This window comes from Pipistrellus hanaki (assembly GCF_964339955.1).
Source record: "Pipistrellus hanaki genome assembly, chromosome: 16".
Classification (NCBI taxonomy): Eukaryota; Metazoa; Chordata; class Mammalia; order Chiroptera; family Vespertilionidae; genus Pipistrellus; species Pipistrellus hanaki.
The window spans coordinates 12,764,943-12,778,132 of NC_140518.1; the positions used below are offsets into that span (position 1 = coordinate 12,764,943).

The 13,190-nt window shown below is 56.5% G+C and overlaps 1 protein-coding gene across 1 annotated transcript; it reads left to right on the forward strand.

The window, feature by feature from the left end:
- The first annotated feature begins 831 nt into the window (after positions 1–831).
- Positions 832–7,970, forward strand: C1QL1 (complement C1q like 1). Its single transcript, XM_084861615.1, has 2 exons — positions 832–1,561; positions 7,405–7,970. The coding sequence occupies exons 1-2, from the start codon at positions 965–967 to the stop codon at positions 7,582–7,584; spliced, it is 777 nt and encodes a 258-aa protein (XP_084717741.1). The 5' UTR covers positions 832–964; the 3' UTR covers positions 7,585–7,970.
- The last annotated feature ends 5,220 nt before the right edge of the window (positions 7,971–13,190 follow it).

Genomic DNA, 13,190 nt, shown 5'->3' on the forward strand with positions numbered 1-13,190 from the left:
CCAGGAAAGAGGAGGGGCCGCTGCTGGCAGCACTCAGGATCCCGCTGGGCACCCTGACAGGCACCCAATTTCCCCAGGACCTCCCAGATCTCCCGGATGGGTGGTGGCGGAATCCTGAGTGCCGGATGGCCCCCACCCCATCCTCATCTTTCTCCCCCGACATAACTCTCTTTCTTGTCCCTTCTGTTTCCTTCTCCGTCCTCCCCTCAATCTATTTCTTTGCCCCCAACAGACCCTGTAACCGCCCCCCTTGCCTCTGCCCCTGCAGTCCGTGGCCCCTCTGCCTCTTTCGGTCCCTCTCAATTTTCCCCGTAACCGACCCTCGAGGCCTCTCTTCTCCGTCCCCCTCGGCTCTAACTCTCCAGTGGCCCTTTCCTCCATTCGCCCTTTGGTTCCTGCTCGCCCCTTCCTTGCAGGAGCCTCTTCTCACCCTTTCACCCCCTCCCCGTCTGGCTCCCCCAGACTCCCCCTGCCTCTCTAGGCTCCGTTCCTCCCCCCGCGGCCCCGCCCCACGCCCCCGCCCCTCTAGGTGGGCGGAGCCTGCTCGCCCGCAGACCAATCAGGCGCCGGTCCCGCCTTAAACCCCACCCACCGCCGGCCCTGAGAGCCGCGAAGGGGGCGGGGCGGGGCGGGGCGGAGGGGGCGGCGGCCCCGCGCGGGGAGGAGGCGGGAGCGCGGGGCTGCGGGCTGCGGCCGCCGCGCTCAGTCCGGCCGCTCCGCGGGAGGCAGGCGCGAGGCAGGACCCGGCGGCCAGGCTCGGCGGCGCCTCCAGCGCAGCGCGGTGCCCCGGTCCGGGTCCGGCCCCATGCCCGCAGCCCCGCCGGACCGCCCTTGAGCGCGGGCGCCTCGCCCGCGCCCCCCGCCCGCCGGCACCATTGCCCCGACGGCGCGGCCGGGCGGCCCGGCGCTCCCGAGGCTCCGCGCCGGCCGGAAGACGCTGCTGGCGGCCGCGGCGGGCGTGGTGATGCTGCTGGTGCTGGTGGTGCTCATCCCCGTGCTGGTGAGCTCGGGCGGCCCGGACGGCCACTATGAGATGCTCGGGACCTGCCGCATGGTGTGCGACCCCTACCCCGGCCGGGGCCCCGGCGCCCGCGCGCGGCCCGACGGCGGGGACGCGCTGAGCGAGCAGAGCGGCGCGCCCCCACCCTCCACGCTGGTGCAGGGCCCCCAGGGGAAGCCGGGCCGCACGGGCAAGCCCGGACCGCCCGGGCCTCCCGGAGACCCGGGTCCTCCGGGCCCCGTAGGGCCGCCGGGGGAGAAGGGCGAGCCGGGCAAGACCGGGCCTCCCGGGCTGCCGGGCGCGGGGGGCAGCGGCGCCATCAGCACCGCCACCTACACCACGGTGCCGCGCGTGGCCTTCTACGCCGGCCTCAAGAACCCGCACGAGGGCTACGAGGTGCTCAAGTTCGACGACGTGGTCACCAACCTCGGCAACAACTACGACGCGGCCAGCGGCAAGTTCACGTGCAACATCCCCGGCACCTACTTTTTCACCTACCACGTCCTCATGCGCGGCGGCGACGGCACCAGCATGTGGGCTGACCTCTGCAAGAACGGCCAGGTGGGCCTGGGGGGCCCGGGGCGGCCTGGGGACGGGGAACGCTGGGAGCCTGGGGCATGTGGGTGTCGGGTCCGAGTCGTTGGGCGCAGGTGCAAACCCTCCAGTGGCCCGGCTTAAGGAAGACGGTCGCCCCCGGCTGGCACCTCTAACTCCTCGATTCCTGGGCGCCGCTTCCAAAGGCAGACGCTGCTGGGCACCTGCGGCGTGGAAACGGGGGAGATGAATGGAACGGGAGGGAGCGCGGGGCTCCCGGCGTGAGGGCCGGCCCTTGGGGAGCGGCCTCGGAGAGCTGGGAGCCTGGCTGACACCCGCGGGTGAGGAGTGGGGGGCCGGGCGGGCGGAGGCAGCCTCGGCGCCTGCGGGCTCCCGGGTGCACCGCTATGCGCGCTCGCCGGGAAGGCGCACTCACCGGGAAGGCGAGCTGTGGATGCTCCGGGCGCCGAGGCAAAGGGAGCCAGGCGCGCAGAGCCTGAACGGCAATAAATCCCGGGCCCTTAGGAAGGGCCCACAGGGCCGATCTGACAACCTTTGCAAAACGCGGGACTGCGCGGCCCCTTGGCACTAAGAGTTACCGGGCCAAGAAAGGGCGGGTGGGGAGGGAGGCGGGGCAAAGAGGTGGAAACTCCCCCTCCTCTAGGTCTCCCAGCTGCAAGTCTTGATTCCTGGGGTGTATGTGTGGAGGGGGGAGGAAGGGGGGAATGGTGGGGTCTCTTCGTTCCCTGTCCCCATCCCAAAGATCGGAGCTGGCAGGCATCAAGCATGCAGAGTCTCTGGACCTCCGTGCATGGTGCTCTTCTTGGGACTGCTGCCCAGGACCACAGCTTTGCTCGTCTCCCTTCCCTTTAGGTAGCCCCTCTCTTCCCAGTGCTCCCAGGCTACTAAGGTCTTTGGCTGGTCAGGCCAAGCATTTCTGTGGGAGAAGGGCACCTGCTCAGGCCGGAGCTAAAGCTGGGCTGGTGGGAGCTGGGAAGGACTCTCCTTCAACTGAGACCCGAGACTGCTGGGACCCCTCCCAGGACAGCACTGTCCTGAGGAAGACCTGGCCTGGGGGTGGGAGTCAGCAGAAAGCTGACTGACCAGGTGCTTGTAAGTAGCCCCCCTCCCCCCCCCACACACACACACACTCTCTTCTCTCCTCACTGCCTGCTTCTCTTTCCGGTGTCCGCCTCTCCCTGCCTCTTTCTTCTATCTCTCTGCCTCTGGAGCCTGACTCTGTTGTGTCTACCAGTCCTATCTGTCTCTCCCCGGTCGCTGGCCTCCCTCTCCTGGGTGTAACTCCACGCCCCCTCTCTATTCTTTGGGAGTCTCTCTCCCGCTTTGTGTCTGCCGGGCTCCTGTGTCTCTCCTCTTTGTCCTTGGTTCCTAACCAAAAGGGAGGCCCCGGTATCTTGTGAGGGCTCGTTCTGCAGACAGCTCCACGATTCCCCTTATTAATCACCAATAAGGGAAGCAGCAATGTCACCTTCGTCAATGGAATTTCTTCCTTTCCCAAAGAAAGTTTGGGCCAGCACCAAGCTAAGGGTTCAGAGGGATCAGGGCCCAACTTGTCTGGAGAGGGAAGCGGTCCCCAGACCACAAGTGGGCCCTGGACCCCGCACCGCCTCAGGAGGTTGCAGCGGAGCCCTGAGAGGAGGCCAGAGGAGGCCCCAAAGACGGAGTGTGGGGTACTTGCTTCAACAATTGCGAGGTGAGCCCTAGCAAGTTTGCCTCAGTGGATAGAATGTCAGCCCTCGGACTAAATGGTCCTGGGTTTGATTCAAAGGCATATACCTCGGTTGCAGATTCCCCGGCCCTGGTTGGAGTGTGTGCAGAGGCAACCAACCTCGCTCACATCGATGCTTCTCTCTGTCTCTTCCTCTCTCTAAAATCCAATGGAAACTACATCCTTAGGTGAGGATTAACAAAAAAAGCAAAACAAGAAAAAGAAACTAAGTGGGAGGTGAAGCGGACTCAGAAGTCTCTTCTTTCACCTCCAGCCGGGACAGGGGGTTGGCAGCGCCTGACGAGGAGGGGGGACCATAAACTAGCAGAAGGAAGGAGGTGGCTTTAACTAGGAACTTCAAAGACCCAGCATTTTAACAATCACTCAGACCATTTACTGACCCACCTCCCAAAACAAGGCACATGGTGGGGCACCTTCTGAACTCTCCTTCCAGATGACCCGAGAGACTCATTTCATCTCACTCATCATCCCACATAGCATTAGTTTGGAGTCCCTCCTAGGAAGCTTGGTTCTAGGGCCTCAATCTGCTTGCCCTCCAAGACCTCCTGGCCTGTGCAGGGGAGACAGCAGTAACCACACAGTAACAGGCCCCAGGGATTAATGAGGGAGGGGAGGGCTGGGAGCTCCTGTCCCAAAATGTCTTGGCTGGTGGGAGTGACTCAGTGGAACCTGAGGCCCAGTTCAGACCAACCTGGTGGGAGCAGAGGATGGTGAGCCTGGGTCCCCAAGGTGAAGGGACATGGCTAGAGAGAAAATGAAAAGGTCAAGTGTAGGGAATGACTCAGAGGTGGAAGAGGACAGTCAAGTGAGCCGAGGAAAATGTGACGGGGCTGGTCATTGGAAGGGAACAAAAGAGGGGAGCTTGCACCCCCTGTGCCTTTAAGACCAGGCGCAACCACGGGCTCTATTCTCTTCTTTCCGGCTTTCTCTCTACACAGAGATTTTCAGAATTTCTTCAGGGAGGCAGAGCTGCATCTAGGCCTCGGCCCTTCCCTGGGCAAGATGGAGAGGGGGGAAGTCACCACTGTCCTGCCTGGTGCTGAAGCTGCCCCTCTGTCCTTGTCTAAGCCCCATGGGCCCCTCTCCTGGGGTAGCTTTGAGTCTCCACTTCATGGCCTGGTGGCACCAAGCCCTGATCACTAGGACATGGGGAGCCGAGGAGCCTGAGAAAGAGGCTCTAGGTTGGAGCTGGTACCCTAGGGGAGGTGAGCGCTTTGCAGCTGCCTCTAAGATCCTCGGTTCAGGGGAGTCCAGGAGAACATGAAGTTGATAAACTGGGATGGGGGAGACAGGGTTGTGTGGGACAGGCTGGGGGAGGGGAGGATTACAGATGAGCAGGGGCTTGGATGAGAGCCTGAGGTGAGAGGTGGTAGGACAGATAGGTTGAGGGCTGTGGTATGAAGACCTGCTGGAGATCAACCTCTCTGCTGGTGATGGGAGAGGGGCCCCTAGCTATCCTACGGCTTCTAATTAATGCCTTTCAGACAGCACAGAGCCGAGGGGCTGGCACAGTAGGGACCCAATCAATGTGTGGCTCCTGCAGGCAAGGCTAACTATCAAAAGGAGGCACACTTCCCAGCGTTGACCTGGGGTCAAGGACATGTTTCCTGGGTTCTCTCCCCCCACCCCTTCCAGGCCCCTGGTCAAGCCACTGCCTCAGTTTCCCTTCCTGGCAGCCCTTGAAGAGGTGATTATACAGCGCCCCCTCCTGACAAGTCACAGACGTGCTTTGCTGCTTCCATGGCAACCGCAAGTCCCTAAACTTTCCCGGCCCCCAGGAGGAGCTATATGGCTCCGCTTGGGCAGAGATTCAAGACCCCTGGGTTCCGTTCTGGGATCCCTCACCGTCTAGGTATGGAAGGGCATAAATTCTCCCTGCGTCCATGGATAATTAGGATAATCACAGCAACAATCATGGTGATGAATAAATAATAAATATAAGCATAACAGTTCTGATGCCTGTCGCATCTTCAGGAGGTTCCTGATGACAGATGACTGTACTCTAATGGGTTTTGCTATTAACAAGCACACTGTTTTAATGAGTTAAGGCCAAATTAATCTGGGTAATAAAAATAATTGTTATTAGTCGTAATTTATTAGCCAAGATAATGAAATGCATGCATAACAATAAATACTACCAGGATTAGGGCCCAGGGAACAATACGGAAGTTGGCTGCTTGCTCTAAGCTCTTCCCTAGTAGCTCAACGCCCCAACAAAATTAAAAGAAAAAAATTTTTTTTTTTTTTTACCATCATCAGGCTTTTTTTTTTTTTTTTTTTTTTAAAGGTGGCAGTGGTGAGGCAGGATTTTCTCATCTATTTTCTAAACAGAGAAACTGAGCTTTTTGACAAACAAGGTCTCCCCCTTATTTGACTGGCCCCCACCTTGCAGTGGACCGTGAGTTTTTCCAGCAAGATCCCCAAGCTGTTCCTTCCTGGGTTGGAGGAGAAGAGGCTGAGCCGTTGAGCGGGGAGAAGATGCTGGAAGGATCTGGGTTTTAAAGGGCAGTCTGCGTGCAAATGTGACGGGTCCCGCTCTTGCAGCATTGCTGCTGAGTCAGCGGCTCTGGCACAGCGGACTCGAAGTCCTGAACCCGCCCCTCCCCCGAAGGATGGGCTCCTCCCCTAGTTTGGGTTGGTCCAGCCTGGACTGTCAGCCCACCGGGGAGCTGCTCTCAGGACAGGGGCAGGATGGAGTGGGGCTGTTGAGGAGCCTGGCTGAGTGGACCCTCTCAGAGCCTCCCCCCAGGACATGCCAGAACCTTGGGGATAGTTCTTCTCTTCCCATGGGTCACCCAGGACGTCCTGCTGAGGCCCCAGGTCCTGTGGCCCAGGCCTCCTGTGGCCTCTGCTGTGGAAAAGGTATGTCTGGAGGGAATGTTTGCACCGCCTCCCGCCCTCAGTGTCTTACGATGACAGTCGGAGCCTGCAAAAGCGATGGTGGCAGGCTTCAGACTCAAATGCTGGTGCTTCCTTGCCTCATCATCCTACCATCCTTCCCCTCCTCCATCAAAACAAGAGCCAGCAAGTAGATGGGATCGGACTGAGGATCACAGCGTGGTGTAAGGATTCCCTTCTTTCCACCTACTTCCTTTCTCCCACCATGGGGTGAAACGGAGTCCGAAACCCTCTCTGAGCCCTGGCCGGTGTGGCTCAGTTCGTAGGAGCATTGCCTTGTGCACCAAAGGGTCATGGGTTCCGTTCCTGGCCAGGGCACTGGCCCAGGTAGTGGATTTGGGAGACAACCAATCGATGTTTCTCTCACATTGACTTTCTCTCTCTCTCTCTCTCTCTCTCTCTCTCTCTCTCTCTCTCTCTCTCCCTCCCCCCCCCCCCGCCTCTCTCTAAAATCAATATATCCCTGGGTACATATCCTCAGGTGAGGATTAAAAAATAAGAAGAAGGAAATCTTTTCGAGTGGGGTGATAATCACAGGTCTAGCTCCAGCTCCTCGGAGGCAGGTGTGCAGGCCCGATCCAAGCCTCGGGAGGGGAAATAGTGACCAGACCTTTCATCCCCTGCTCCGGTGTGACAGACTCCAGAATGAGCTTCAGACAACGAGTCCGAGTGGCAGGTCCCGGTTCTAGGGTGGTTGCTTGTATGGGGCCAACGTGTGCCCTGTGTCCATTTTCCAAAGTGAGAACAGGTGGAGGTGGCTGAAAAGGAAGGCCATCTTTGTGACAATTAAAGCAGAGGTGAAGGACTAATGAGGGAGAAGGGCCCTCTATCTTTGGGGGTCCAGAGAATCCTCTCTGCAAGAGGGGGTTCCAGGTCGGGCCCTCCTGGAGGCATGGCTGAGGTCCTCAGCAGGACACATGGTAAGCCCTAAAGAAGTGAAGGAAGCAGACTCTACCTTGACTCCCAGTTCAGATGCAGATTAGCCCCTGGAAATCCCGGGCTCCTCTGTAATCCCCTAAAACACACGTTCCCATTGGAAAAGGGAGTAGGGATGATGGGAGAGAAGCAGGCTCAGAGCCCTGGTGGGGCTGGAAGTGGAACTTTTAGGGCCCCCAGATCCTCTGATGTGGCTGTTTTACCTCTGACAGTTCCCCCCGTCCTTGATCCCACTTCTATCCCTCCTCCCCTCTGGCACACGCCCCTACCCTCCCACCCCCCTCAGGTGCGGGCCAGCGCCATTGCCCAGGACGCAGACCAGAACTACGACTACGCCAGCAACAGCGTGATCCTGCACCTGGACGCGGGCGACGAGGTCTTCATCAAACTCGACGGGGGCAAAGCGCACGGCGGCAACAGCAACAAATACAGCACGTTCTCCGGCTTCATCATCTACTCTGATTAGGCTCCCCGCGTCCCCGGTTACCCCCCCCCCCCCCCGGCCTCCTTGTCCTGCCGGGCGATGGGTGACCCGTCCCCCAAGCTCCTCTTTGCTGCCCAACCCGGCTGCGCGCCCCGTCCCGGCTGCAGCCCGCTCTGTATATTTGTACAATAGGACTGTTTATTGCCCACCCTCCCCACCAGCCCGCCCAAGCCCGGGGACCAGTCTGGTCCCGCAGAGTCGCTTCCTGAGTTCAGATGCGCTGCCCTCCTGCTCGGCTCTGGCTCCGAGGGTGGTGCCCCCTGGGGAAGGGGTGGGATGGGGACTGGATAGCTTCCCAGCACCCCTTAAAGCCCTACCCCCCGGCGCTCCCTGTCTGACCAAAGCTACAATAAAAGCACTTCCACCCCGCTGGCTTTCCGTCTGTGCCCTGGGGAGGAGCTGCAGGAGGAGGTTAGGACCCTGTCCTCCTCCAGACTGGGGAGGGGTCTGCTGGAAGCGGCCCTGGATCTGGGGGGAGACAGGTGCCAGAGTCAGAGGAGGTGGGCCGAGGGGCCAGTGCCCACCGCAACGGGCCTGGGCAGCCCCCATGGGAAGCCACCGGTTATATCACCATCCTCCATGGTGGATAAGCTACATTTTTCCATCCTTGAAAGTGGCATCAGCATTCCAAAGGCACAGCAAGGTTTAAACTTGGAAACTAGGTTCTCATCCAGCGCCACCACAGGGGATCCTGGGCAAGTCACTCCCCTCTGACTCGGTTCTGGGTTAGTGAACACCTTCGCACTAAAACGTGGTTGACCTTGGCCCGAGCACTTCACCTCTGGGCCTCAGTTTACTATGAAAATGTAGGTGACCTCCCTCGCTTGACTGAGAAACAGTTTTTATTATTTATACATCACTTTAAAGTTTGCAGAAACGCTTCCAGGTATGTCACTCCGGTCTCCCCAGAGCCCTGGAGGCTGGGTGAGCAGATGTGATCTTCCAGCGAGGTTAACTAGCTTATTGCGATAGTCACTACGTTCTGCGGTCCTACGTGTATCTAAGAAGCCCTGCTCCTTGGAGACAGCACACCAAGTCCCTTCACCCCGTCACTCCCTCCTTCACTTCCTATAATGGATCACGGCAGTCACACAGTCAGGGCATTCCTAAATAATAGTAGCTAATATTTAGAGAACACCCATTTTATATAAGACACCATATGGGAACTGTATGAATATCTTATGGGTGTGTGTGTAGGGGGGCGGGGGTGGATGATCAGGAAATGCTCTCATGCCCTTTAATGGATGTTGTTATTTTTTCTGAAATGATGAGGAAACTAAGGCTCAGAGAGGCTAAATTAATGTGCTAAGGTCGCAGAGCTAGGAAGAAGCAAATGCCAGCATCTGAACCAAATGCTCTTACCTGGTACCCCATATTTCACAGAGGTCAGGGATCTCCAGAGCAAAACTGAGGAAGGATGACATTGAGGCAGCTCAGCCTCCCTCCCCATCATGTTCAGCCCTCCCATTCCCGCTGCCCCTGCCCTGCAGAAGCGTGGTGTATTTATTATACAAGCATTTGCCCTGGGCAGCAGCCGTGGGGTAAGCTTTCTGGAGAATCCCAAGGCTCTACATTGAGGGGAAGGTCCCATCTGGCCTCTCCCACCCCCCATCCCGCTGGCTGGCTCAGCTGGAGGGACAGGAAGGAGGGGGTGGGCCCCCTTCCAGTCAGGTCCCATGTATAGACCCTTGTCAGAGCTGGCAGACTTGAATGACTTTCTTTATCCTCCCTTCACGCCCTTGCTTCCCAGCTGTGGCCATTTAATAAAATTAGCTTAATACTTGTTCCTTCCCTGTGGGGTCTGGAGATTGAAATCCGCAGGTCCCACAAACCCAATAAAACCCCTGGCAGATCTGGCTGGAAAGAGAGTTTCCTTGGGAAGACTGATTAGATTAGACAGCACTCCTCCCCACCCAGCCCCCAGTTCTGTCCACAGCCCCCCTGTGATGTTTTTAATGGCCACGTTGGCCCATAATTAGCCAGCCACCACACCTGGGGGCACCCCACTCCTCCCCAGAGACCCCAGGCACTGGCCTAGGACCTCTGCCACCATAAACAGCATGCTAATCATTTCTGCAGGGAGTGTCTGGCTGGCTGGCTAGCTTTTCTTTCCTTTCCGGCGACTGGACGATCCTCATGTCGTTCTGAGAGGTGAGCTTGAAGTCTCCCATTTGCAGATGAGGAAATCACAGTCTGAAGAAGATTCGTGACTTGCCCATGGTCATGCAGCAAGTGTGTGATCAGCTGGACCTGGACTGAAGCCAAGGGCTGTCTCTTTTCTTTGTGGGCACCAGGAGGGTCCGGCAGTGCCAGCCGTCAGCTGCTTGTCACTGGGGCAGCATCCCAGCTGCAGCGGGACCTGTCGGGGTGATGTCTTCCCCATCAGACAGGGGCTCTCCAAGACCCAAGTCTTGTTTTTCTCCACAGACTTGGGATGCCCAAGGTCAAGGACTGTGTCTCCACCATCAGCATGGACAGCTTCCTGAAGGCAAGACCTGTGTCTCCTCCATCAGACTGGGGATCCTCGAGGACGGTGTTTTGAGTGAGTTGAGGGCCAGGTGACTATCTCCACTGAGACTAGGAGGTTGGGGCCTTCCTGGATGCAGAGACTGGGGTTCCTGTCTCAGTGGCTCTGGAGGTAGACATTGTACTTTTTCTGTTAAACTAGGGCTTTCTGAGACCAGACTCTGGGGCTCCAGGGTCCTCAAAGGACAGCGCCTGTCTCCTAGTCCAACTGGGGCCCTCTGAGGGCAGAAGCTGTGTCTCCCTCTCAGACAGGAAGTCCCCTGAAAGCAGGGCCTGTGTCTCCCCTGCTCCTCAGTCTGGGGCTTTGCTGGCACAGGAACATTCTAGAGCACAGGGCTACCTGGATGGCAGAACGGAGGGTTGGCCAGGCAGAATGGAGGAAGGAAGGAAGAAGCTCCCCAGATTGCCTCCATTTTAGGAAGATGTGTGGTTAATTAATGGATAAGTCTCTTCCAGGGGCGTGTGAGGATGGGGGTGCCCCTGGAGCTCACCCACGCAAAGTGCCAGGCCATCCTGCGCTCAGGCAGCTGCCAGCCCTGGGGCTGGCGCTGCCTTGGTTTCTGGGGTCCCGGAGACCCGAGGGGTGTGGGAGCCACCGATGGGCACTGACTGCCCTAATTGGATGACTTTGCAGGAGAGCGGGGCAGGTGTGCTCCGCTCTCCCCTCTTCAGCTCGCTACAAACACATCTACCAGGCGAGGTCTGGGGGTTAATTGCCTCCTGCTCACTCCTGGTAACCAATATTTCATTTGCTGCTCGGAGGGGGAGCTGCCCGGAGATCAATCCCGGACACGCGTCCGGGGGCAGGGGAGCTGTTTCTAGGAGGATCTCTGAGCACCGGAAGAGGAGGCAGGAGGCAAAGCCCCAGAGAAGGCGGCCAATTGCTCAAGATGACTCGGGGCCTCACCCATGTCCCTGACTGACAGCAGCTCCAGGACCGCTAAGGGCTGAGGGGAAGTCAGAGGGGTCCGGAGGCCGCATTCTCCCAGCTGGCAGTGCTGTCTCCTGCCCTGGCTCCTTAGGCATGTATTTATCTGGGTGCCCCCACAAGCCAGAGCAGGTTAGAGGCTGTTAACAAGGTTATTTTCACAAGCAATGAAGGTGTGTTTGAAAAGCGGAAGTGGAAGTGTGAGCTCTTCACTCCCTTCCAGGTAACAAATCTTCAAATCCTACAAATGAGGTGATAATAAAGTGGAAGTGAGAAGTCCCCACATGCTTGGAACTGGGAGGGGCTACGGAGAGGAGCAGCTGGGGGCTGGAGGAAAAAGGGCCAGGGGGCTAACCCCCTCCCAAACTGTCTACATGCTACCCGTTGGCCCCATCAAACCAAGATTGAGAACGAGAGCCATAGAATGGATAACCCCATTGCACAGCTGGAAAAACTGAGGCCCAGAGAGGAAGTCAAATTTGCTCCTGTCGGTTCAGGGTAGCTAGAACCAGAGACAGCAGGACCCACTAGACATGCAGCAAGTAGAGACAGGAGCACTGGCCTCAGGTCCTAGCCTTGCCCAGTGTTTCAGAGAAAGATACTTCCCTTCTCTGAGCCTCAGTGTCTCCATCTATAAAATGGGGCTAGGTAATAAAAACATATTCATGTGAAGGCTGTTGCGGTGCACGAGTGAGAACCTGCTTGTGAGTTATGAAACAAAATGCAAATGCATTTTTATTATTACAGCCCAAGGCTCCGGAGTCCCATGACTTAAAATTCTTTGGCTGCCCTCCCATGCCTGGGATGGAGATAATCATCATCAAAGAAGATGCAGACATCTGCTTGGTATACCCCGGTGACTCCAAAGTGAATGTGGGGCACTAGGAGAGGGGTGGGTTTGGGGTACCCAGGGTGTGGAGCTAAGTATTGTGAACAGAGTGTCCCAAGTCCGGTCTCCAATGTGGATCCCCTCACCCTTCTGCTCTGCGGCCTCCAATTTGGAGTGAGAGCACAGGGATACCCCTGAGGCCGGCCTAGCCATCAATTCCTATTTCTACTCGCTCTATTTCATTTCCATGTTACTGATCACATCCAACACGCCAGAGATGGATGAGAGACCACCCAGAGCTTCAAGACACTCACAGGATCACACAGATACATCCCGGACCTTCTACTAGAGGGGCAGGGGGGACTTCCCAAACTGTTAAGATGGATTATTTCTCAGGGAGTTGGACTAAGTGGCAGTATATATATATATATTTTTTTTTTGAGGCTTTTTTTTTTTTACTTCTATAATGTTTGGAAAGGTTTGACAATAAGCATACATCCACCCAAAACAGGAACCCCCTCAAACCCATGTTGTCATTGAAAGATCCCGTTGGGGACGTGGTGGTGGTAGAACCCTGGCAGCTGAGGGTTTTCTCTTCTCTTGTCCAGGGGCTCGGGGAATATGGAGCCAGAGGAAACACATGCTCGCTCATCTCTGTATCAGCAGCTAAGTTGTCACAGGAGCTTTTGTACTGTGCACTATTCCACTTAAGCCTCACAGTGATCCCACAGGTAGTTACTGTTGTCACACCCATGTTTTGTTTTTTTTTTTTTTTTTTTTTTTTTTTTTTTTTTTTTTTTTTTTTTTTTTTTTAAATAAGTTTTTATTGTTCATATTATTACAAATGTTCCTTCCCCCCCTCCCCACCATTGCTCTCCTCCACCAGGTTCCCACCCCACCCTCTGTCCTTTCCCCACCCCCCATTGTCCTCATCCATAGGTGCACAGTTTATGTTCAGTCTCTTCCCACGCCCCCCTCTCCCCTTTTCCCGAAGAATCATCAGTTCACTCCCCTTCCATACCTCTGATTCTATTATATTCAACAGTTACTATTGTTCATCAGATTTTTTTTTTAATTTCCTTGGTTTTTAGATTCACTTGTTGATAGTTACGTATTTGTTGTTCATACTTTTTATCTTTGTTTACTTTCTCTTCTGAAAGAACCCCCTTCAGCAATTCATATAATTCTGGTTTGGTGGTGATGAACTCCTTTAGCTTTTTTTTATTAGTGAAGCTCTTTATCTGACCTTCGATTCTGAATGATAGCTTTGCTGGATAGATTATCTTTGGCTGTAGGTTCTTACTA